This window comes from Plectropomus leopardus, chromosome 1, assembly GCF_026936395.1.
Source record: "Plectropomus leopardus strain MGB_pleo_1.0 chromosome 1, ASM2693639v1, whole genome shotgun sequence".
NCBI lineage: Eukaryota > Metazoa > Chordata > Actinopteri > Perciformes > Serranidae > Plectropomus > Plectropomus leopardus.
Genome location: NC_142176.1, coordinates 10,890,624 through 10,917,869, shown reverse-complemented (window position 1 = coordinate 10,917,869; position 27,246 = coordinate 10,890,624). Strand labels below are relative to the sequence as shown.

At 37.1% G+C, this 27,246-nt stretch overlaps 1 protein-coding gene across 3 annotated transcripts; it reads right to left on the bottom strand.

The window, feature by feature from the left end:
- Positions 1 to 592: 592 nt before the first annotated feature.
- On the bottom strand, positions 593 to 25,751 carry paqr5b (progestin and adipoQ receptor family member Vb). Of its 3 annotated transcripts, XM_088075195.1 has the most exons (11): positions 25,599 to 25,751; positions 24,291 to 24,496; positions 18,363 to 18,576; positions 15,055 to 15,313; positions 14,017 to 14,144; positions 9,359 to 9,564; positions 8,454 to 8,580; positions 6,920 to 6,964; positions 6,035 to 6,131; positions 4,737 to 4,881; positions 593 to 3,630 (listed from the first exon to the last, which is right to left on the bottom strand). In XM_088075195.1, exons 4-11 carry the CDS (start codon positions 15,106 to 15,108, stop codon positions 3,323 to 3,325), a joined length of 1,110 nt encoding a protein of 369 aa, XP_087931321.1. In that variant the 5' UTR covers positions 15,109 to 15,313; positions 18,363 to 18,576; positions 24,291 to 24,496; positions 25,599 to 25,751; the 3' UTR covers positions 593 to 3,322. The 3 variants fall into 3 exon arrangements, with proteins under 3 accessions (XP_087931321.1, XP_087931335.1, XP_042347733.2); XM_088075209.1 differs by lacking the exons at positions 24,291 to 24,496; positions 25,599 to 25,751 and adding an exon at positions 18,736 to 18,855; XM_042491799.2 differs by lacking the exons at positions 24,291 to 24,496; positions 25,599 to 25,751 and adding an exon at positions 18,706 to 18,840.
- Positions 25,752 to 27,246: the final 1,495 nt, after the last annotated feature.

The window sequence follows — 27,246 nt, the reverse complement described above, 5'->3', positions numbered from 1 at the left end:
TATGATTGCTGCCATACTTGCTCTGTACATTTTCAATAAAAACCCTTAAAATAAAAAAAAAAAGGATTAGAACAAGCTAAATTGCCTCTATATCAAATATTGTAATACAAATGTATTTTTAAACTTTTAGAACATGTAGACAATGTTTTAAAATTGTTAATTTCTGTAAGTGGCTCTCCTCATGATGTAAACAAAGACACTATTTTTCATCTGAAAATAAAAAATAAAAAAAATACTCATATATAGTATTCCTAGTACCCACTACTAAAAATGCTAGGATTGAGAGGCTACCCAGATATCTTAATTAGTATTAATTTCATTTATACATAAATATTATTTAGGAAAATTGATCAAGGTGTCACAGAGTATGACATTACAAGGATGTTATCCTATAATTATACTGTATTATTTTCAGCAAATTCTACTTAAAAGACACCCTACCTTTAGTCATTTTCTTATGTGGTTATTATTGTTTCAATGATTAAAAAATGAATTGAAACCATCTCTGATAATACAAAATAGACTTCTCTTGACTATTTTAATCTTTCTATACAGTTTTACTGAACTGACACTAAAGTGACACACACACATGTTTGGTTAATAGTTTATTTTAAAAATAATAATAAATAACATTGTATATAAATACTTTTTTTACTTTGGCATGTCTCAAAGGGCTACAGGGACAGAAACAGCAATCATATGAGGGAGATAAACTACTCTGAAAACATTTTCTCTGTATCACATATATCATACATTAACAATAATTTATGGAGCTGCTACTTTACAGGCAGCTCAAACTCAAGAGCAAAACATTTTTCTTCCCTTGTCATGACTGTATCTTTTGTCTTGACGTGTTTTTTATGAGTGACAGTACAATCCAATAGAGTACAAGCACTATTATCAAAAGGCACAGTGTGTTAACGCAGCGCTTCAATTTGAAATTGGAAGTGAAATTTGCATTTTGGATTTTATATCATTTTTGTTCTTTGAAGCTGACAGTCTCTTCATACCCCACACGTGTGGAAATCAGATATCAAACCAATATTCAAAGCAAATATTTTTTTTATAAACAAACTGCCTCATAATGTAGCCAACATACCACATTCAAAGCATTTTGTTAAATTTTCATTGTATGCATGTGCAATTTACGTCCTTATTTTCATTGTTTTATCCTCATGTGTAACAGTAGTCATCTCAGCGATGTCTGAGGGCGTAGTACCACCTTGAGTTCAGTGCAGACTGCATGTTACCATTCAGTTGGATCCTCAAAGCTCAGGAGCATCTCTTAAAGGTGTTTTACACTGCCATTAAAAGTTTAGAATCACCTGTTGTATTGATGTGTATTTTAAAAGGTTTAAAGTGTAAAGTTTAGGGAGAACTACTGACAGAAAATAAATATGTTTTTAAATACGTAAATCAGTTTATAATCACCTGAAAATAAGAATTGCTGTGTTTTCGTTACCTAGAATAAGCCGTTTCAATCTACATAAGGAACGGTTCCTTTTCACAGACTAGATACAGGATACCAAGATGCACTGTAAAAAGAAACTAATTGTTTTAACTTTAAAAAGTTAGTGTCCGTGCTACCTTAAATTTTTAAGCTGAGTAATTTTGAGAAGTTACAAAAATTACCTTAACTTGTTTTGTCGAATTCAGTTAATTGAAAATTTTAAGGCAGCCCCAACACTAGCTTTTTTTTTTTAAGGTGAAAGATCTCTTTTTACACTGTTGCGCCTAGGCCCCCGAAAAAGTTGCTCAAAGATTTTACATTGTGATGATAACACACATTTTTAAATCACTTTTCTCGGCTAAAAGTTTTACAAATGCATAACTTTCATGGTTCAAAAATTCAGAAAGACAGATTCAGATTTGACCTTGTTTGCAGTTCGAGGTGTTCGAGTTTTAGAGGCGTCTCTTTTACAATGGTGGTCTATAAGAAAAAAGATTTTTGGGCCACAGAGGATTTTTTCCACCACAATGGCGCGCTGCCACTGGCAAAAATATCGGAGCACGGCTGAGCGGTGTTCCTGGGGACCTGCTCCTCTTCCACCGTGTTGTTCTACAGTAGCCTAGAGCAGACACATTTAAACACTGGCTCTAGACAGAGCCATCTGCGTTTTTGTGTCAGCCACCGGAGTTTTCTTCCTGCTTGGCACACGGGAGAAGTTTCAGTTCAGCACCGCAGCTTGCCACTAAATTCTACACACTCAACCTTTGACAGAGATAAAAACCGAATAGACATAAAATGTATTATTTATATTTTAAACCATTTTAACCCCAAAAGAAGAATAAAGTGATTGAAACTGCCATATAATCAATGTCCCCACAGTGTCGCCTGACAGGGGAGAATACTGTTGTAACTTTGATTTAGAAATGTTTTTTTTTCCAGTCCAGAAAAGTCAAAGCCACCCTTGATCATTACTGAACCAGTGCAACTGGGCTCTAAATATTTTTACAAACATGTCTTTTGGGGGCCCTTGCAGTTTACTTAGTGGTTGGATTTAATAGGTTCAAACAAGGAATACAAAATTCTGGATTTTTTTTATCCAATATGCCGAAACATAACAACTCATTTGGCCGATAACCGATATTGATATATCCACTTTTTTTCCCCATCTAATTTTAGTGATTACCAAGTCTTTTCTGTCGTGGAATTAACATCATATCATGAATTATCATGCAGATAATGCAGCAGATGAAAACATAAATACAGTGCTTTTCCATGTATCTAATATTCATTAATTTTGCAAAATAAGAAAAAGCATGTTGGCTGATTCAACATTTTATAACCGATATTGGCCGACACCGATGGCATACCAATTATATCCTGCATCCCTAGTCTAAACTGTGATTTGACAGTTTGTAATATTTTCAGTGCAAAACCTAAAGTAACCTTCTCCAGCTTGTTACGGGCGTTATTGTGCACTTAACACTGATACAGGAACCCGTTCCCGTTTAAATTCAAACACATTTTGATGCTAAGCTTTCATTTTTTATAGCAATGACTGATAATTTGTTCTTTTATTATTAAATTGATGCTCCGAGGTATCTTTGTCTCTTTCTGCCCTTTCAGTTTTCAGTCTAGTGGAACCACTGTACAGCTCTTTGTTCTCCAAAATACACCTTTCATACAAAAATATCAGCTATTTGTAAAGCAGACTTTCTATGACCTAAAAGCATGGAACAGCATCCAAAAGTATAGAGTAGTCCTCTCAGCTGTTGGACCAAATCAAGCTTTTGTGGCAGGCGATTCCAAACTTTCAAAAGGCAGTGTGTAACAGCCATAATGCACTCTTTTCACGTGTCTGTAGCATGGGGTCCCTCAGCTGTGACTTATGAAGCCAGAGGTTGAGCAGCAGGGGCTGACCTTGGCTGAGGCTTTCTTCGAACCTTTATCACGTTTCTTTTCTTGGCAGACGGGAGCAGAGAGGAGAGGTAGACTGTAGAGGAGGATGATCGTCAGATTCACCACCACACAAAGAAGTGCTACACCCGCTGAGTTGGCAAAGGTGATGGGTATAGAGTGTTCGAGGAGCCACGGGCGCCGCGTCAACATGTCCTGTTCAGCGGCCTTCATCTGGAAGTGTGTGCCGAGGATGCCGCAAACGTGGAAGAGCTGATGGCTGTGACCTGCAGAGGGGGCAGTCGAGTCGTGTTTGAGCTCAGGCAGCACAACGACAGGTCAGAGAAACAAGAGCAGCAAAGTGAAGCCCTCACCACTGAGCAAATAAATCACATTGCAACAGAATGAAATAATCATGGAGGTGGTTATGCATTAGTGTTGTTTTGCAATGCTAAACACAATAAGGACACACTCAATGTGTCAATGTTAATCCAGTGTTTCACAAAGTTTGAGTGGTCAAAGATCTGAAACATGATATTAGACAGAGAGCAGTGCATTTACAAGCAATTTGACCGGGAAACTAATTCTTCCAATTCACTAAGTGCACATGAAAGCATTCAACAGCAACCTTATACTCCATCCACTTTTTAATGTTTATATCATTCTTCTCTAAAGAACTCTACAAAATTTAAATCATATTTTTTATGAAAGAATATTGATGTAATTATCTATCAGTCATCTGAAAGTATTAAAGTATCTAACATGCATAACAACAGCAAAACTATATCAAAACATCTGTTTACAAACAGTATAATAATAAAATAATAAAGCTCTCATTAACCAGTCGTATTCTCAGTAATTTCCACACACATGCATGTTTGCTAAAACCTAATATTTAATACATTTCTGCATTAACGGTCTCAAGCACGGATGGATTATGTGCCTGTGCTGTTCATGTGTAAGTTTTTTAAGAAGTAATGTTTTAGTTAAAATGCATGTGTTTAGGAAGAGCTGAGCAAACAACTAGATGAATGAGACAGATTATCCTGCACAAGTTTGTGCAAGAATTTGTAAAAACGATGTTTTGACATAGTTTTTCTGTTGTAAAAGAATTTTAAATAATTTTCTCAGTTTTTGGATTCCTTATTCACAGTGGAGGCATGTGAGAAAAACTAAGTTTTCGTCATGAATTCAATGTAACGGGGGGTTGAAGTATTCCTTTAAGATTTTTTTGACCGTGGAAATGAGCTGTAAACATAACACTGCTGCATCATCACCTTGAAATTGATATGACTGAGCAAACACATACACATCAAGTAGATGTGACGCAGCGATTGGCACATATTCAACATGCTATGACATCAACAGGAGCGACTCCTGAGATCAGTCTTACCTATGTAGTCGAAGCTGCCAGGTGCCAGGCGCTCAGGTAAATGTGTGGCAAACAGGAAGCCTGTGAGGAACGCCAAGGCGATGTGGTTGTAGTGCAGGAGGTTGGTATCGTTGTCTGTGCAGCCCTCTCCTACACACAGAAACATCTGTGGACCCAAAACACACACACACACACACACACACACACACACACACACACACACACACACACACACACACACACACACATACACACACAGAGAGGAGATTTAACAGATTACAGTCTCAATTATTACCTCTTTTATCACCTTCAGATTTCTTAATGAGGCATCAGCTCCTTTATTAAGTATCTGTTAATGGAGCTGCTGGGTGGTTTGCAGTGTAAAACTGTGCTTAAAGTCTCAAGGGTGTAAAATGTTCCTTTTGTCACAGTAATAGGACCAGATTTGTATCATTATATCAGAATTTGTGTAAATGTATGTGCATTTAAAAAAGCCACACTACTATAATTACTTTAAATGTCACATCAGCAATGAACCTCATTATGGACATTATCACAAAATCATTTATGCAAACGTGTGAGCATGGAGCACCAGAGCCTTGAACATTTTTTGATTTTTCTCTATTTATTTGAATCCTTATTTTATGTTAATAATTTTCTCATGCTTGAAAGGTCTTCGTGTTCGTGTTGTTGTCAATTTTGTTCATGTATGTTTATTTTGTCTTTATAAACCAATAAAAGGAGAATTTAAAAAAAAGGCAAAAGCATGATTTTGTTGTCTCATTCTTCACTGTTTTGCAGAGAAGTTATTCCAGTTAAAGATTAAAAGGAGGAAATTTAAAGAATACTGTTTCAAAATAATATTCAGTATATTTTAAAACAGATTTATTGTACATATATATATAAAAATATAAAAAAGGTCACTGATGAATTGAGTAATTGCATCAAAATTCTGTTTAAGTTTTGAAAATGATCAGATATGCAATTAAATGTTAGATATTAAAGTTTAATGACTTTAATCACATATTACCTACTTTAAGAAAAAAATAACTGTATACATTAAAACCCATTTTATTTGCTGCTGGTTAAAATATTCTAACATAATTTACACAAAAGAAATACATCAGAGAATGAAAATTGTGCCAACTAACTCTGCTTTGCCTTACTTGCTTCGGTCTTTTAATTCCTCCTACCGTGTTTATTATTATGCAGCAACAAGCCTGTTTCAGATTGAATGTTACTGTTTCTATGACACACGTGTCACCTGTTGTGTGTTGTGTGAAGACAGATGTGTGTGAAGTGCAGAGCCGTGGCCCTACCCTGTAGAACAGAGGAATGTTGTCAAACAGGTAGGGGTAGGCGAAGGCCATGACACGGAGATATTTGCTGAACTTTGGACTCTGGCTCTCAGGGAATCTGAAACAAAAGAGGGCAGATGTGATTTTCAATAATGAGGAAAAATACTTATATTCACTGAGTATTCCTCATAGTGACACTGTGTTATAGCTGTGGAGGAAGATAAGCAGAAAGTTCTTGCAGCATCACCACTTGTAATGCCATGCACACCAAACACCATCATACTGAAATACTGAAGGAATTAAAATGGAATTAGAAATCCATATGTGTTAGTAAGTCCTGTGTTTTAATGTCATGTCATCCTGAATCAGCACAGTACAGTTCTCTGCTGAGGATCTGGTGTGAAGCAGCTAACAATTGCAGCAAAACAAAGAAATCTGTTTAAAAAAAATCATTTTTGAAATTTAAATCAAAGAGCTTTAAATATATAAATTACTTCATAAAGATTGTTTTGTTTTATTCAAAATATTTATTTATGCGTCACAGTACTTTAATATGCACAAGTTTAAGAAAAAATTATCATTCAATACCAGGACGAAACTCAGGGAGTCAGGTTCATACAGAACACGTTTTGCGACTCTTCCTCTGACCTGCCCAGCTAAAACTACAATTAGAGTAAATCTCTGTTTAGGGCTGATCCCTACAGTCGCGCTTCGGTAACACCCTTTGTGTCGAGCAGAGAGTTGCTCAACTGTTGAATGTCAACAGTGTCTGAAGAATGGAGTCCGCCCTGTCATGTCAAAAATCACATATATTTAAAGAATGAAACTGCATTCATACCATCAGTTGAAGCACAACATTTAAGCAGATTAGTACGAGCAGATGTTTAGCAAATACTTGTTCTTTACCTCTTCACGATGTCATGATTGTATTGCAGATATGGTAAGCCAAGCCTTGGCAGTGGGGAGACATGAGTGAAAGAACAATAAATTAGCCAGCCAATATTTATCCAGTACATGTAGAGATAACAGTGCTAACAGTATGACCACTGTTGTAAATGAAAGGGGAGGGACAGACAAAGGACAAAGACAAAGGTCCTGTAAGATTGAAATTGAAATATTTAGATTTTTCATGAAAACTTCAAGCTCCACTGTTGCTTTATCACAATGTTCAGGAAGATTTATTTTAAACATTTATTCACAAATACTTTGAGAGCAGTCACATTAAAATGTTGTGTATGGACCAGGACAGTGGTGGAAAATGACTAAGCACATTTACTCAAGTACTGTACTTAAATAGAAGTTTGAGGTACTTGTACTTCACTTGAGTATTTCCATTTTATTCTACTTTATGCTTAACCTTGACAAAAATTTAGATGCGAATGTTGTACTTTTTACTCCCGACATTTCTTTGGTACCTTCAGTTACTAATTAAAAAAATGTCATAAAAACAAATTCATTTTTAATGAAGGACTTCTACTTGTAACAAAGTATTTTTACGTTGTAGTCACTTCTACTTGAGTAAAAGCACTTCTTCCACCACTGGACCAGTACTAGACTTTCGACTTACATTATCCTTAGAGACTGTTCATTATTTATTAGAGGACAGGGTAATCTTTTCAGCATTCAAGAGGGACTTTATTTATTTTGACTTAGGGGAGGGACACATAACTTTAAATGGTTGTATTTTTATTAGTATTATTATTTTTAATAACATCTGAATCCCAAAACCCCCAGGTGGATTAAGACATGTATTCTTGAAAGAAAAAAGGTCGCCATTTATCATAGCCAAGAACATTAAAAACAGAAATGATCTTCAGATTTTCCCTCGCCATTTGCTTGTTATATTGTTAAAAAATTAGGCCTAAATATGGTGTGAATTTTTTAAAAAAAGTATAGTGGAGAGAGGGTTTTCCCTTGTTATTCAGACAGACTCAAGAAAAAAATAATCCTGGGATGGACAAGATAAAAAGAAAAGTCACTCCCCTCCTCTGAAAAACAACCAACAGTCCCTTATTTACAGGTGAAACTATGATGTGATTGATGTTTGCCTTTGGAAAAAGTTAGGGATAAAATCACACTTGAAAAAAGACACTGGACATAAATATTCTCCTCAAAAATGTATACATAACAGTAAAACATAGACATGCCTACGTGTTACCAAGTTTGTCAACAATAACTGAATGTGAGTTACTTTGCAGCAGTTTTGCATGTATATTTAGCATATGAACATGCTAATATTTAGCAGCTAGCATGCAGTGTATTAGTATGTTTTGTGCTAACATCCAGTGCATTCCACTAGCAAAGATACTTGTAGGAAAACAGCCAAAATGATATTTAGCTCAGAGACTTAAAATTGGGCTTAGCTAAAACTAGCATTTTTTTCATGTGCACGCTAGCAAGTTAACTTTTTACTCTTTGAACATTAATTTTCTCACCATACCTGGAGTAGCAGGCAACGCTGGTGCAGAAGATACTGTTGAACACAGCAATGGGGATGTAGCAGTGGTGGAACAAACTGTTCACCCATTTGTCAGGAAAAACATAAGCTGAATAGATGATTGCCGACCCTGCAGGAGGACGCAGAAACGGTGCAAAATAGTCAACTTTTAACACACTTTAGGAATCTAATTCATCAACACTACTTACTTCAATCAGTAGCCTATAACTTTAACTGAAAATTACTGCTTAGGTCCATCTTAATGGCTCGCTTTTGCCTAAGAAAATATCAGTATATTATAACCATAATTATTTGCGATGCTGATCTTTGTTATCTACAAATGCAGCATATTTTGATTGAATTTGATTTCACTTGTCGGATTTCGACTTGCAAAACATGGCATTCGCTGTCTTACGTAACAAAACATTTTAAGATACAGCTTCCGTTTTTACTTTTGTAAGGTACACTAAATTTCATGCATCATGTACTTATTTTAAGTACCATATCTGGTTAGAAAGTAGGAGGTGGATTTGTTAGTCATTTTTTTAAACAAAATTTGGTTAGTGATATTAACTTGCGGGATTGAGCTGAGTCCTCAGATAAAATGAGTACAAGTATAATCCAAGTAAAATGTGCTAACATCTTATATGTTCAGTGTTTAAAAAAAATCAAAAGCTTTAATCCTAAAATTGTTCTGTAAACGTTTTTCTAATAAATTATAAATATAGAAACTTCTGGTCCGCCTACATCTGATCTCAACTCAGCCAATTCCCCATATACGGACACAGATAATTCAGTCGGTTGAACAGATACAGATAACAGTGTACTTGCTCAACCCCACTAACTAGTTAAGTTATTGACAAAAGTTCATACAACAGAATCAGTAAAGGTGAACTGCATAAACTCACCCAGGCTGTAGAAACTGAGGGCGCCATAGTCAAAGAAGAAACAGATGTGGCGTGCCCGCGCCGACATGCTGCTGAAGGTGTGAGCACAGCTGGATGCCAGCGGATAAATGCAGCAGGTGAGCAGGAAGACCACCAGAGGCCAGATGAAGGAGTCCTGCCATGCTGTCTGCATCAGCACCACCGTCACCACTTTCCATAGGAAATACCTGCCGGAAAAAACAAGTTACATTAAATTGATGAGACTGAATTTGATGCAGCGGCACTGATTTTTTGTGTGTCTGTAAATTGCACTTCTGTCATTTCACATGACTTATTTTTGGAGCTTGATCATCATATCAGCAAACACATCAACCCATAAGAAAAAAAGTTTTGGCTTTATGTTAATGCAGAGCTTTACGTTGTTTTTTTTGCAGCCCAGTCGCCAAAGGGAAATTTTGTCATTGTACGTTTCTGTAAACCATGAATACGTTTCATTTTGTTTGATATGCATCATATCAATGCTTCTAGCAGCTGGCTTTGTCATCAGGAGATGGAGAGGAAGGTGCATGATGCCTATAGGTGAGATGTCGCCAAGCTGCAGACCACTGATCGAGACCAATAAAGAACAAAACTGGCTGTGTTTTCGGGAGTCATTGCTGTAATTTCATCTGCTTTTTAGGCGTCATGCAAAGTAGATTTCTTTTATTATCACAGCCTGGGATAGATCAATGATTTGCAGCAACACTGATTGTGACAGTGCACCTAGCATGTATTTTCCCCATATGCCAAATATGGTAAAAAAAAAAAAAAAGGACATCATAAGGTGGAAAATAGTAAAAATGACAAATTTCAAGGCAAAAGTCCAGAATGACATCCAAAATTATATAATACATGTTTTGATGCTTTGATGGCTGTGGGATCAAAAATCGCAGTTTGAGTAGGTCTCGATGTCACATTGTTTTGCACAAAACAGTATAAATGCAACAATTTTGTTTACACAGTGTATTTTAGACGTGCTGTCAGAGCTGAGATGGAAATTCCAAAATTAAACAAAAATATACAATCTTGCCAAAACTGTATGCCAAAATCATGAACACAGTCAAAATAATGAAATAATGAAGAATGAAAAGCGTGTAAAACGCACCAAACAGTCCCTAAGGTTTTAAAAAGAGGCTTCTTGACAAACAAAACTACAAAATAACAAAGTATAAACCTCCCGTGTGACACACAATGAACTTCTTTGGCAGACATAAACAGGATGGCATCAGACATACATACACAAATATATATATATATTTACACACACACACACACACACATTCCCCACACTATGACAGCCAGCAACAGACAGCCAATTAGCAATGTGCATGGCATTTAAAAGACACACACTGGGCTTGTCATCCTTCCACCTGTCAGTACCTGTCAATGAAAGACGTTCATAATTAACTATTACTCAATTAAATCCCACATTTGTCAGCAACTGTCGGTTACATAACAGCTTTAGTTGTTCACAAAAAGCTCAGTCTTATCAGAGCCTTTAGTTCACCTTGTGTATCTGTTTCCACGTCTCAGTGCATCTCATTAACAAATCAGCCTTATTTGTGCTCTTCCCCGTCACTGAGCAGTTAACTAATTGAGGCAACTCATATGAAAGCCTCAAGCACAGATCTGCTCATTAGCGGCTTGCCTGTAGGCCTGCACTGTGCCCCCAAGACACAAACGCCCATGTGACCTGCTCCAAACGCATGCACGCACGCACACACACCCCTCTCTCTCTCTCTCTCACACACACACACACGCACACACACACGCACACACACACACACACACACACACACACACACACACACACACACACACACACATGCGCACACACACGCGCGCACACACACACACACACTCCCCGTATTGTGATGTCTAAGCAAGTGGCACCTCAGCAGGGAGGAAGTGCAGTGCGGCTCGTGGGAGCAGTAACCTCTGTAGTAACTTTAAACTCTGACTTCTGCTCACATAAACACACATTTGCAGAATGAAATTGTTGCATCAGTTAAGTCTTGGATATATGTAACCTTCATGCTGTGATGAAGTGTTTTTCAAACGGAGAGGAGACGCAGAAAGCTGAGGAGCTAAATGTTGCTTTTATGGAGCGCCAGTTAGAATGAACATACTGTGGTGAGATGTGCAAAAGACAGAAATGAGCCTCGTCCTTTCGGTTCCTTCTCTCACTTCTTTTCCTCTTCAGCTTTCAGACTTTCTCGCCCCATTTACACATGCACTGCAAACCTGAAATTATGTACATTATCCAGAGAAGCTGTATGTGAGAAAGAAATGTCTGAATCGTTTGAAATGGACATTTTTCACAAACTTTACCTTGCCAGCTCAGAGTACAAAGTCTATGTAATGTTCAATTGAGGCCATTTCTGAACAGAGACGGTCACTGTCTGAAGAATTCACAGCGATCGAACGGGCATGTTGATGACAAATTCACCATGCAATTGTCTCGAAACCAGAAGAAAACAAACATCCAAACGTAAAGAAGAAGGGTCATTTACACAAAGACGCCCTCAAAAAGGTCAAACTTGAAAGACATTGCGATTTGAGAACTTCTATCCGTGTGGGCCGAAGTCGAAATTGTCTGACGAATTTAAGGAACTGCAAGAGATTAGATTGTTTCTGACCAAATTAAGATTTGGTAACGCTTTACCCAGACATCACTGCAATTCGCCTAAACGTAATGTTTTTCAAGTACGTGAGAACGTGTCTGACACGTAATATCTCCTGTTGTTTCCGAAATGTGTGAAAGAAAAAAATCCGCAAAGTCTTCTTGAGTTTACTCAATTTTTGGGGTCAGCTAGGTGAGTCAACTCAGTCTGAGAGGTTCTGTTTGTTTCATTAAACTTTGTTGTTAAATCAATTAAACTTGAAGTTACGCTGTTTCATCACATGAAGACATTTTGTTTTGTTGAAATGACTTGAAAGTTTTAAGGCAGAGGTAGTTATGTTGTGTATAGGTGTTAAATGTGATATCCAATTTATAAAGCAGGTTTGATATCTCTCTGCACAACAGCTTCTCATGTGCTTCTAACAGCTATGTTCAAAAATGGATCGGTGGATTGTGGTTTGCAATGTGAGGCTGAAATGTGCTGTATGAGACTGAGAAGTGGACTCTTAATTTTGCTTTGGATAAAAAAATATCAGAGACAGTGACTCATCTGAGACACACATATCAAACCTGTTGGGTTAGTAGAATAAATATTGGCACTGTACGTTTCTGCAGACCACAGACATGTTTGCCAACATGTTTGTTCTTAAAATGCCCGTTTTTTTTGTGGCCAAATCATGGCTGGCCAAAAAAAAAAAGGTTTTGTTTGTTGGTTTTTCACAGCGGTCTGCAGCTCGGCAGCCACAGGTGTCACACAATCCATCTTCTCCTCCACCTCTTTACGACAAAGTCTGTTCACACAGTCAGAAATACTGTACATCACTTCAGAAATACTCATGTGATACATATGAAACATACATATGTAACATAGGGCTTTAAGTTCCTGAAGACCTGTTTCTTTCAGTGTTTTTATGTGTGAATCATGTACTCTATCTTGAACTGTGTTCTCCTGCTGTGATGTTATTGCTGTTCTCATGTTTTGTTCTTTTAACTTCTCTCCTTTTGTACAGCACTTTGTAACAGAGCTTTCAAAAGGTACAATATAAATAAAATTTTACTCACTTACTTATGGTTCACAGAAACATAAAACGTCTACATTTTCTGCTGGTGACTGCCCTGAAATTGTCCTTAAATTATAAAAAATAAGGCTTTCTGGGTATTCTGGATTGATTTGATGAGGCGGACATTTATGCATTTCAAACCAAACAGTATAACTTGACATCTTTACAGTGTGTGGTGAAAAGGTTGCGTAAATGTATGATTAATTAACTGAATAATTGCAGCTGTACACTGGGAGTCCTGTTGCACAAACACTAAAAGGCCGTTGACAGGGAGGCTCTGCAGGAGGTGAATGGGACCACATGGTTGCTGGGATGATTGACTTCAAAACAAACCTGTCTATGAAATCCTTCTCATATTACTTAAGTAAATCCAGCCTGATGGCTATGAGCGATTTGGCACATATACCCGTGCCAAGTGTCTACAATATCTACAACGGCTTTATTACTATGTAAAGTCCCCTGCTCTCCTGGTGTCTATTTTACTCCTTGAAAAGTGCATTTATGGTCATAAATAGACACTGAGATCTCTTCCTGACATGTGCTATGAATACTAAGCAGACAGATACTGTAACTCTGGAAATGAGCCGTAAAAATTAATGGTAGTCTTTAGTCAGTAATGTGGCAGAACTGATATAATAAATCCTTTCTTTGCATGATAGTCGGTATAATAGAGCTGCAACTTATGAAACTGTCAGTCTGTGAAGCCACAAAATGAAGCTCTAAGTGACTCTGACCTGCAAGCTCTACAGGCAGTGCAAGATTCCTGTTTAAAAAAAGCACAGACTATCACGAAAACAAACATTATTTGAAAGTATTTGAAAAATCCAAAACAAGAAACAAATATCAAAATGCCCTCATCACATGTCAACACGACAGGTAGTAAACACACATTTAGTTTCTACGTTGTTAAGTTCACAGCAAAGCATTGCAGCAAAAATGAAATTTGTCAGCTGTACCAGGTGGGCAGAAAGTGTGTCCAGATGTTGAGCGTCTCATTGGTCAGCTGGAAGAGGCTCAGGATGCAGTCGGTGGCTGAGCTGCGGGGGTGCCGGTAGCCGGAGATGATGCTGTCCTCGTGAAAAACCTCAAGAGAGAAAAAATTTGATTAGTTCTCTGCCAATTTGACAGCTTAAAGAAATGCCAAACAAAAATAAAAAAAGACATGAGGCAAGGGAATTCTCTAGTGTTGCATGTGTAAGAGCAGGGATCCCCCACAGGTGTAAATATGATTTAAGGTGAAAGAAAGAAAATCGATACTCAATCAATGATGTAAAGGATACAGTTACCTTTTTAGTAGGGTTAGGGGACAAAAACCGATTCAGCATAGTATCGCGATATTTTGTGTGGCGATATTGTATCAATACACAGCCAAGTCTCTTTTTTTAAATTATATAACTTAATATAACAAATGCAATTTAAACTTTTAGTAGCCTCCTAAAAAAAATAAATTGATTGCTTTTTTAGTCCACTAGATACATTTTGCTGCAAGGAAAATTATTAAAGCAAAAATCTTTAAAACATCATCTTGTTAGATAAGACCATCTTTTTTTCCTTTAGGGGACACAAATTAAACAAATAAAGAAGGAGACATCAGGTTTTGGATGAACTATTCACAGCTCATGTACATACAAAACTTTAATGAGGAGTCACATACAGGTATTGATTTCTTGCAGGTTACTGATTTAAGAGTACTCCTTTACCTACATTACATAACTTGACAGTTGATTTAGTCCAATGCAACTTCAAATATTTGTGCAGCCCTCTTAAACAAAAGCGTATGTTTTTTCAATCTTTGCACTCACAGAAGAGATTAATAATGTTTATTTAATGAAGTGAAATATAAAAGGTGTAAATACGTCAAAGCATGACTGTCAGCAAAATGAACACACCTATTTTTAACATTTCAGTTTTCTTCTCCCAACATTGCTTATTTGCTCAGTCTGATTGTGTGAAAGCTGAAATGTCCTGTAAAGACACAGTGAAGCTGAACTTACTTTGGGCACTTGATTGATGGTGAAGACTCGTGGTAACTTGATGAGGCTGAGCATGACGACTGCCAGGTGCTGCTGTCGCTGTCAGGGGGAAGAGCTGAACTGAGGCGCTGGCAGGGTGTGCCTCCGTCTTTATAAGGTTTGTGTTGCCTTGCTGCCCTTAAGGTTTTTCCTCTTCATCTCCTCCCTCTTCAAACCCAGCGAGAATATCCAGTGTACCTGTGCCACTCCTCCTCCTCCTCCTCCTGCTGCTGCTGCGTCTCTGGAGGTGGAGTGTATGTGCACACAGGTGTATACTCACAAACGCACACACACACACTCACAGAGAAGTACTGTTTGGCTACGAGATTATTCTGTAAAGCAGGGGTGTCAAACATATGGGCTGTGGGCCAGAACCGACCCACCAAAGGGTCCAATCTGCCCTCTGGATGACTTTGCAAAGTGTAAAATTTCAAAGAAGTAATTAATTCCAGATCATGACTGATTTATATCTCAGACAAATTAAAAAGTTAATGCGACTAAAATGTGAGGAAAATGTCTTTATTATTTGATTTTTTTTTAGGTTGCTGAAAAAAAAAAAAGATAATTCTTGACAATGACTGGTGAATTTTAGTTGATCACTATATCACTATAGATATCACTATAGACAGACACAAAAAATAAGCATTTTTATTGTATATATCTAGAAAATATTCTAAAGTAAAAGTCCAGTATTTCTACCTTGAAATGACTTCATATCTGAAAATCGTGGCGCTCTAACAGATACAATAAACCCCCATAAATTCTGACAATAACTGAAATAGCTGAGTTCAGGACATCACAAACTACACCCATACTGAAAAACGCAGCACTTTTGCTGTATCGCTGTAAAATATTTAATGGTTTTACTGGTTTGGCTTGACATTAAATTGTGCTGTATGTGGCCCCTGAACTAAAACAGAGTTTGGCACCCCTGCTGTGAAGGAAGACACGTTTTTCAGCATCTTAACATTCACATATAAAGAGTGCTGTTTACAAAACAAAGCTCTTCTTTTCTGATTGCATAATCCTGCCTCAAAGAGATGACAGTCAAGCCGGTAAGGCAGGTTTCCGTTTTTTTTTTTCAAATTAGTTCAATGACACACTAACTGCTGCGTTTGACATTAATGGTCTGCACCAGAGGCTTATATTTTCCTGCCACAAACTCTCAGCAAGTGCAGCTCAGCTCAGCTCTGAACTCAAAAAGCTCTCTGAGTTTCAGCCGCGCCAGATAAGCTCTGACATCATGAATGAAGGGTGTGAATCGCTCTAGCAGAAAAGTCAACAGAGTTCCTTTCATGCCACTTTCTTGCACCTCTCCTGGTTAAACTGGCATGTCATCATCTGTCCGCTCAGACCCGACAACGACAGCCGTCACACCCAGCAGAGACGGCTGAGCCCAGCCTCACCTCCCCGGGCCTGTTATCTTGTTCAAACTGTGAAGCAATGAATGCAAACACGTTCCGCTGCGACCGCAGAATTAGGAAGTGGAAAGCAGATGTTGTTTATGGTTTGTCTGACAGTTTGTGACACAGAAAGGGAAAATTTAATTACATTTTGCTGGTGTGATATATTTTTTACTATGTCGACATCACTTTCTACAGAAGCTCTTTTGCGTTCAGCTCATTAATCTATTACAGAACGTCAAGCTCGCTTAAGTTTAAACACATACGATTAGTTAATGCTTAATCTCAAAGGCTTGATGGAAAACTCAAATTATTCTGAAATGCCTAATCCTCAGTATAAAGTCCATTACTGATGCTTATGTTTAAGAGAACAGTGTGCAAGATTTTGGGGAGTTAGTGACCTCTAGTGGAGACATTACAACCAGCTGAAACTACTCCTGGTTTGGATTTCTTCAGCGATCTTTGTTACGGAGGTTTTTACCTTATAAACAAAATGATTTCAACCAGTAAAAAGCAGTTTGACATTACAAATCAATGTGTCTTGCACGCTGTTTGGTGACAAGCCGCTAGCGCAGCAGCTGCTAATGTGTGCTCACCTTTCATAGCCAAAGGCAACCCGAAGTGCTTTACAGATTAGTCAAGTCAAAGTTCATTGTTGCCAAATCACAAAGTATGTAACAAGGGCTTTACAAAAGTAATCTCAATTTCAATTTGATCAATAAAGTCCAATACTTCATATCACAATTAGCATTGTAGAGCTTTACAACATACGACATCCGTCTGTCCTTCGACCTTCAACTTACGATCCAGACGTTTAGGAGGTTTTTATTGGGAGTGAAATTATCCGCAGAAGTCCCCTCCCCCCAAAACAAACAGACCAGGTGATTAAAAGCCGCATAAACACTGAATAAAGAAGTGTCATGTAAAAGAAAAATATCTGTGTTTTTATGACAGTGATTTACAGAGGAGCTGCTAACTACAACAGCTGACATGAGTATACAAAAATGTGAAAGGCCTTATCTAGAGTCTGTGTTTGGTTTGTCCATTCTGGGATACTGTAGAAACATGGTGGGCTCTTGCTGTAGTCTTGTTAATTAAAAAAAAAAAATAGTCGCCATTTAAAAAAACAGGCAGCAGGCTGCAGTTAGTCCACGGGCCATAGTTTGGTCACCCCTGTCCTTAGGTAGTAAAAAACACAATGATTCTTATTTTCAGGTGATTACACACTAAAAAAAATACACTTATTATATTTCATTCCATTTCTGCCAATATAGCCTCTGAAATACAACACACTGGACCTTTCAAGCTCCACATTTTATCGTACTGTTCCTTTAAACTTTTAGCGCAATCACCAAATCATCAGCCATCCTTTCATTAAAAAACACAGTAATCCATCACGCTGCTGCTGTCTGCAATCACAGCAGCTCAGTGCCATGAAATCATACACGTAGTGCAGCAGAGCACCTTGGGACCTCATTCAGCTTTCTCTCTCAGAGGAGCAGAGCTGCAGTCAGAGCGGAGAAACACAACGGATTCAGGGCAAAAGAAAACAAACCAACAGGAGATGAATGTCTGACTGCAAGTCAGTTTGGTTTGGCCTGGAGTCACTTAGTTAATATGTAAGTCATTAGACTTTAAGTGGCAGCAGTGTAAACAAAGTCAAGTGCGGAGGGTTATACCCCAGAGGATAGAAAACAAGGTCAAATGACAACAACAAAGTTATTTGTAAGAATATGATGAAAAAGAAAACACAGAGAGTGAAATCACAGTAGTCGCCTTTGAAGGGAGAGAACAGATCAGCCCAATATACCTTCTTAATTTTATGTTTAAGGAAACATTGTATTTTATTTCTTTAAAAATAAATTTGGCAATATCAGTTATACTCACCATACTTTCTTTAACAAGTCACCTGCTGAAAACAGTGTTCTGCCGCCCTCTCCGGTTGAAGGTTTCATGACTGTTGCACTGATCATTTGGTTGGGTCAGGAATGTGATCTGTGGCTCCAAAAACGTGGCTGGCACAGTGCTGGTGTGTGTCGGTTTGGCGTGGTTATCTCAGGTTCAGTTTGGCACACAGTGTGGCACATGCAGGTCAACAGCTCTGTGCACAACATAAACAAAACACCAACAGCACTGTGAACAATAAATACTGATAAAAACACATCTCACATGGCTTCTACTGTCTGAATCCAAACAAAAAATGTTCTTAAGTGTTTTTATCAACACTTACAAGCTGTAAAATGATTAAAGTTTATCACACCATCTGTACTTCCTGCTGCTGTTTGATCATCAGCTGATGGAGATTAAACATCAGAACTGCCACCTCATGGCGTACCGCTCTCCACGTCACCACATTGCTTCTCCCATTAATTGTTCTCACCTGAAACCAGCTGCGATGTCATTGTGTAGTGTGAACCACCGGAGGTCGACAGAAACACAATTTCCAGGTAGTGTAGGCAGAGCCTTGTACCACATTCAGAGCATATCTTACGTTTTGTTTGTTATACTTGAGTTGACCGTGTTTCAGTACAACAAGTCCGAAAAAGATGTTGTTAGTGATAACAGTTCTAGCCAGGATAGCCTCTGTTTGCAATATCAGCTGATAACAACACATTAGGCAGCATTTTGGGCAAACAACACTTTAGCAACATGAGCACTGACAAAAGTAGTGTGTATGGGACTGTTTTAATGAAACACAAATAAGACAGAAGTGCTGATAAACAAAATATAACTTCAGCTTTCCTGAATGTTGATTTACGGAGCAGTTATATTAAGTTTTTAGATTTGGGTTGGTGAGGTCCTGCTGGCTTGAAAAAGCTGAAATCCAACTTCAGGGCGTGCTCCTGTTAAAATTTCCAATGATAGCTTGGAAATTACAAATTTCAAAGTGCAAATGAAATACCCAATATGATTTAGTGCCTAAGTGCACACAGCTCATAATATGAAGTTTTTGCTTTTGCGCTGTGAGGGTCTGAGGACTCAGGGATGTCATAATGTTGTAAAGCCCCCTGAGACTAATTGAGATTTGTGATGTTGGACTTTACAGATCAAATTAAAAGTAATATTGAATTGAAACTACTATTGTTCAGCCTTAGCTTTGTGACTGGCCTACAATAAACTTTGACTTGACTTATGTGTGAATACTTCATGTAACAGTTGGGTATGAAATGTGCAGTATAAATACATTTGCCTTGCCTTGTCTGTGAGCACAGTGCACCAAAAAACAGAGAAGCTCAGATTGCAACACAAATGTTATTCTCTGCCCACAACGCCATTACTCCACTATGTCTTTACACAGCAAATAGTGGTTTGCTGCTATGTTAATGCTCTGAATACTGCATTCAGTACCTTTCAAATATATATTCACTAATGCATCACCAGATTATTTTGTGGTATTATTTGCAGATGGTGATGATATTTTGTTGTGGTTACTCTTATGTTAGACAATTTTACACAGAATAAATCCATAATCAATGTAGTGAAGTAAAAAAGTACATTTTCCTATAAAAATGGAGTAGAAGTATAAGTATTCATTTTATGAGACTCTGTGTATTCATGTTTTCTTTTAATTTTTCACTTATTTTTATGGATGAAACCTAAAAATTACCCTGAACAGAATGTCTTATCGGGGATAGTTAAATATATTTCTGATGCAGTACCTGCTGATACTTGTACTATCTCATCTCTCCACAGGGTGTCAGTGCTTTCAAACAGAAGCTGCTCAGGTGTGGCCGTGAACAGGTACTGCAGCTGATTATGGCGAAGTATGAGGAGCAAAACCCCTGAAATTTCCACTTGAAATTTCAATGGAAGGCTTTCTTTGAAGGGGCTCAGTCCTTATATTTTATAGGGTTTTACCTTTTTTGTTTCTCTTTTAAATTATTTCATTTATCTCTCAGTGACCTTGCACTACAAAGCTACTTTTTTTTGGAGACATCACAGGGAATTAAAGTGCATCACTGCAGGGACAGAAAGGTCTTTGAGCGCTGCGTGCTTCTTTTATTGACTGTTAATGAGAAAAAGTAACTAGTTCGCTTCAGGCCAAAGCCCCCCTACACACATCCCCTCCCCACCCCCCCTCTCTCATGCAAGCCAACTGAGCCCCCTGTGGCAAGTCCTCAATGTTTGTGTAACATCAGCACAACTACTAAGTAGCTTCTCAAATTAAGCATTCATGGAGTCGTTGCTGCTGATGCAAACGCTGCTTCTTTCATATAAAAAGAACTTTGTTTTTGTTAACTACTGAAGACCTAAAGCACAAATATTTACCCTTGAACGTTTAAATTACATATGTTCAGTGGTGACAATTATTTGAATTTCCGTTACTCCTTTATTTTTCCCAGGGAATTATTGTACTGCTTACACCAAAACATTTTATTTGTCAGCTGTAACATTGCAGATACAGATTTTTTCAGACAAAACATGAAATGTGTTGAAATCTGGCACACTAAATGCTTCATGCATTTTACCAACACTAATGATAAAAATCCATGATGATAGAAAATTATGGAAATATTCTGATCTTTTACTTAGTAAAAGTAGCAACACTGCAATTGAAAAAGTATAAGTCCTGGAGGGAAAATGTCGGTAAAAGTACAAAAGTATTATTGGCAAAATTTACTTAAAGTGTCAAAAGTAAAAGTACTTATAATTCAGACAATGTGTTAGCTGGATTATACTATTGTATATTATTTTCTGGATTATTATTACTCATACACTTATATGCTAGCAGAATTTTACCCTTGTAGTTGATTGGGGAGCTAATGTCAGTTTTATGTACGTTAGTTTAATAGGAGCATGTTTGTAAATGAAATCTTAACGTCTAAATTAACAGTTGTCAAGTATATATAGTGGAGTAAAAAGGATATATCAACCTCTTAAATTTCAAGAAGTGGAAGCATGATGAGGAAATAAATCTATATTGTCCATACTGGATCTATAGTGTGTACACTGTATTTATGATTTACCTCCAGCTATTTATTCTGTATATGATTTCCTACTATTAGCATTTCTTGTACTACACCTACAGCATGTGTACTTTTACATATAACTACGGTGGTTCAGAAACTGTGGGGCCGTCCCACCTGGGGGGACAGAGAGTCACTGCAGGTGGGACATGGATGACCAGGAGAAAATATGAAGTGAAACAAAGCTGAATATGACGTATGTCAGGTAATTAACCCATTAAGAGTTTGCTGATGCTACTGCATTGGTTGCGGGCATGAATTTACTTCAGTTTCTGAAGGAGGGGGCTCTAACTGCTGCACATTTAATACTACTCATACTGTATATATTGAGTGTATTCTATGGTGGTCATGACATACTGGTATTGATGCTAACTGTGATATTTAAAAATGAAATACCATGTTAATACAATACAATACAATAACACTGAGTAAATAATCGAGCACCTCTTAAATCATTTCTATTTCTTTTTGTTCTCGCTTTGTGTCCCTCCCCCAACACCATCTGGTTGCCTTTTCAATCATTTTAGTGTATTTACTCTTTTTGTACAGTTCTAATATTGTTACAGATTCTCTGCTTGTCTACATTTAACCTATTACAAGATGAATTTGACTGATCGCTTTCATTTTGTGTTTTCTATAGACATTGCAGTAATATTGTTATTGTGAATGTTTTAGGCCAAAATACACGTGTAGTCAAAGTCTGATATCATGCCAGCCCTAATGTATTCATAGCTTTTACTGTTTATTCCACATTCGATTTATTCTATTTTGTATTTCATTATATACATATATTTCATATTTAATCCTATATATACTTTGTATACATATTCTACATATATATACTTATATTCAGTACTTGATTAAATACTATATTACTTGTAATCAGTTCTTTGTGCAATATATACAAAGTTAAATCGAAATGTATACCCAAAATATTCATGTAAAGCACAAGTACCTCAAATCTGTACTGAAAAGATCCGTGTGAGAGATTTAACAAGTGGCATCTAGTATGAGGTTTGCATATTGCAACCAGCCGAAATTTCTCTCCCTGCAAATGTGTCTTCACTGAAACACTGAATAAAGCAGTTTCATGTTATAAAATCGATGTTTCTGACACTGCATGTCACAGAGTCTGTTAACTACAGTGGCTGAGGAAAAGTGCTAATGGTCCTATTTAGAGCCAATGTTTGGTTTGTCGATTGTGGGCTACTGTAGGAACATGACAGTGCAATATGACAGACTCAATGACGAGGACTCGCTCCCTATGCTAATATTAACAAAAACACAACGATTCTTATTTACAGGTGATTATACACTATAGAAAATATACTTATTATATTATAATCCATTTCTGCCAATATATACTCATAAAATCCTCGAGACAGAACATGAAGTACACTAGTTGAGTAAATGTACATAGTTCCACTCCATCACTAATTATACAATACCTGATCAGAATTAACAATAACTGTGCAAATTAAGATTTCAGATGCATCGTCTCAATTTCATTGTCCTTGTTTAATGATTTAATTAAATAATTTTCCTTCATTATATTTGCCATTCTTATAAAAATAATGATGAATTCTGCTGTGCTGTTGAGTTGGTGTTATGATGAGGCGCGGTGTTGTGGTTACGGAGGGACAGATGTGCGGTAGACTTCACTGAAGCAGGCTGCTGCGCTGCAGCTGCTCACAGTGTTGCTGCCTCCCTGGTGTTTTGGTTGATGAGGTGTCGTTTGTGTCTCCAAATGAGGAGCGTGCATGTGGCAGACGCCCCCCTGATACATTATTAATAGTTGTTAGACTCCAGGCGCTCTTTTTTTCCCTCTCTGTTGAATTTTAGACTTTCAAAGCATTTTCTCCTTTGCTCAATCTAGAAATACCCCCGCCACAGACAAGCTTTCTCATCTCTATATCATTTTCCTATTTACTCTACCTCCTACTGCTGCTCTGCCTCCTCACAGCTCTCTTCCAGCACCGGCGTTGTCTCCGACTCTGGCTGCTGATTGCACTGTTGAAGACTTTTATTCTCCCTAAACCAAAGTGTGTCAGCCAAATGCGCAAAATACAGCAATTATAGGTTTCGAAAGTTTATTTTAGTGCAATGACAGTTTTTCTGTCTTTGGTTTTCATTTAGACGAGAGGAAGAGACTGAGCTGAATTCGATAACACCGTCTGCTCAATAGCACAAATGACACAAGATAAGAAGTGATTTTTGAAGGCTGAGATGATTCTGAAAAGCTCTGCAGCAGACAGATCAGGTGGCTGCTAATTAAAGTTAATAAAAGAGCATTTCAGTTTTAGAATGTATGCTTGTTTTCTTTCTTGTGGAGTTAGATGAGATACCCAGTGTTAAAAAGTAATTAAGTACATTTACTCAAATACAATTTTGAGGAACTTGCACCTTACTGATAAATGAAGTAATTTAATTTTATGCTACTCTATGCTTATACTCCATTATATTTCAAAGGGAAACACTAAACTTTTTACCCCACTTCATTTATTGATACCTTTATTTTCAAGTTACTTTGCTAGATTAAGATCATACATACAAATCAATATTAACAAATAAAATATAGTTTACATATAATATATACATGTTAAGGGTTGTGCATTCTGCATATTGCAGAATATGCGCGTAATGGACAATATTTCTGCAGGTTAAGTGTTCAATACCCAATTTACCAATGAAAAATAACAACTGAAATAATAAAGTGGGCACATGAAATAATCCCCTCTTTAAAGTGCCTGAATCCAGTCCTTTTGTGTTAAATCGTTGGATTGATCGGTGGGGCCCAATCCAGGTGTGTGTGTGTGTGTGTGTGTGTGTGTGTGTGTGTGTCTTTTACCTGCCCTACCACACTGTGAAGTGGTGAAGGAGGTCAATCCTTAGATGAATTAGTCTATACAATCACTCTCAAGAACTCGTAGATTGGCTCGCCATCCAGTTAACTGGAACAACTGGAATCTCCGTTCTTCGATGGGTGTTATCTTCACTGGATGCTCCTCTGGGTGCTGGATTGGTCCAGAAACCCGTCTTTTACCAAAACCTGACCTACAGACAGGTAACACATTCATATAATGCTACACCTACATCTCAATGTAGGCTTCACCTCACTTCAAGCTCTTGACATGAAATATCACAAAGTATCAGTATTACCTTTGATTCAATTCAAAATTTTCAATTGGCTCTGTTGTACACCAAAATTATAGTTTCTCAAACTCAAATACATTGTAAAATTACTCTAAATGCTAATAACTAACTGATACCGATTGTTAGTAGTTAATGAGACCGACAACTGATATTTGGAAATAATAAACATTTACAATACAAATGAAAATGTCAGTATTTAGAATTTGGTATATAACAAACTCCAACACAAAACTTAGTGTAAACGCTGTTATTAATTGTTGAATAAAAACTGAAATGTTCAACATCATGTACAGCAAGTTTTTTTTATAAAGTCAAGAGAAAATTTAAATAAAAAAATTAATGTATAAATGAGAGTAGCTCTCTGAGGTTTTAGAAAGTAAAAGTTCCTCCCATTGTGACACTTTCTTTGAACTTTGTACTTAATTAACTTTATTAGCCATCATTAAAATAAAATGCCAATACAGATAACGGGCAAAATGCCAAATATCAGTCCCAATAGTCGGCCAGGCTGATAATTTATTGTCCCCTAGTATTCACAACATAAATGACCTTGTTTTAAGGTTTGAGATAAGCCTCATCAATTCACAGTTAACCATTATTTTTCCTATAAGGCACATTATTGTAGTTTACTGACGATACTGTAAACTGCTGAAGCAGGGAGAACTTAACTCTGATAAATGAGTGTAAAACTAACAAAAAAGACTTAACATTCAGCAGAACTGGCATTAAACTCATTCTCAGTAACATAAATACACACTGCCAACTTAACAAAGCCAGAATTACCCTTCACTGTATGACATTTCCCACTCACACACCGAAAATCAAAGCTCAACCACGACGCTTTTCCCACACAGGAAATGCTAATGCTATTAGCATATGCTAATGGAGTTTTACATTACACCCATTAGCATCGCGGCTAACGTTAGCTTAGCGGCTAGCGAACTTCCAACTCTTAAATTTCTTCACACTCATATCGACAGCTAGCGGACTTTTACTTACTCACCACTGAACAGTTCAATGTCTGAGCCCTCAGTCAGGACAGCAAGTTGAGTTTAAACTCCACATATTGTGTTTAAGTCCAACACAGAGCCCAGGTACAGCAGGTGAATACTTCTGAAAGGGGCAGCAAGATGGCCGACAGCAAAATAACGGAAAATAACAGGTGACAGACCGGCCAGCAAGGGATGCTGGGAGTCTCACCTGGCTGGTTAGAACTTAGTCCATCCTAATGTCAATCAAAATTACTGATGGAAATACATTTTAATACAGTTTAGCATTTGAATTATTTATTCTTTTGTCTCTTTTAAGCCTGGGCTACACTTTATTTTGAAGTACGGTGAATTTTTGATAAAGGGCTTTTATTGTGAATTTCCGTCTTTGTTTTACAGCAGGGTTTTAGGGACACATTAAGGGAAATGTTTTTCTTTGTTTGAGACTTTGAAAAGACAGACTTTTACAAAGAAAAAAAAATCAGAATCTGAATTGACAATAAACGTGTGATATTAACAGCAGTTGTAACTGCACATTTGACATTTTTTGCTATCAAATTGCTTCACTAAAAGCTGGAAAAAGATGTTTTTACACAATGCATTTTAGTATTTTTATTATGCTTTAATTCTATTATTTTTTATTTTGAATATATTAAAATTACTAAATGTTTTGATTCATTATATTATAGTATTATTTTGTCATTATTTATTATATTTTATTGTATTATTTATATTAATTCATTATTTATTTTTGTTTGTTTATTTTAAGAGGTTACTTTTAATTGTGAATTTTTTTATTATATTGCTTATTGACAATTTGTTTTTTATCATATATTTTATACTTTTTTTACGAAATAAATTTTTGTTTTTATCTATTTATTTTTTTTTACTTTATGTTTTAGATTTAGATTGACTTTTGCACTTTTTACAATGCATTATACTGGAATTTTTAAAAAATTTGTTAACATACTCTACAGTCTATAATGTTGTATATTTTCTAAGGCATTTCTTAGTGTGACTGTTAAAGGGTTAAAGGCGTGATGTAGATATGGGGGTGGAACTGATTTCACCGTCTTAACTTTCTGTCAGAAAGCAAAAAAAGTGTATTTCTAAAAACCCCCAACTTTTTGCTGGAAGATTAAAACTTTGGAAGAAAGTCCTTCAACAAGATTAAAACCTTGAAAACAAAACAAAAAGCCCAAACTGCTGGGAAGTAAACTGTCAGTCTGCAGGTGTATTGTTTCTGTTCTCTTTTCACATAAAGCTTCTACATCCAGTTTCTCTTTCCTCACCTCCTCTGCGACCCCCAAACAACACATAAACAAATCCAATAAAGCAGGGTTCAACGGAGTGTTAATTTCATCAAGTGGGTAAATTTATGGACACCTCAAAGCCTGTGGCCTCCGGACGCCGGCGTACCGAGGATTCGCTGTAATGTCATCACGGCCATCTCAAAGGCATCTGAATGGCGGCAGAAGAGGCCGGCACAGAGGCCATGAAGAGACGGGGCTTATCGGGTTTATGTAGGGCTAATTACAGGACTGGGAGACAGACTTGCTGTCAGGAGGGACGGTAATGTCATTAGCGTCGAGGAAAGAAGAAGAATGAGATGTGTGAGGCGAATGTGTGGCTGTGAGGGAGAAATGATGGCTGGATTGTATA

What these genes read in the sequence shown, in the direction of transcription:
- paqr5b (XM_088075195.1), bottom strand. Translation starts at nt 15,108, where the DNA reads ATGCTCAGCCTCATCAAGTTACCACGAGTCTTCACCATCAATCAAGTG. An exon ending in AGCGTTGCCTGCTACTCCAG is followed by an intron (nt 6,965 to 8,453) that starts GTATGGTGAGAA and finishes CCCACTGCCAAG; the next exon opens with GCTTGGCTTACCATATCTGC. An exon ending in AATCATGACATCGTGAAGAG is followed by an intron (nt 6,132 to 6,919) that starts GTAAAGAACAAG and finishes CTTTTGTTTCAG; the next exon opens with ATTCCCTGAGAGCCAGAGTC.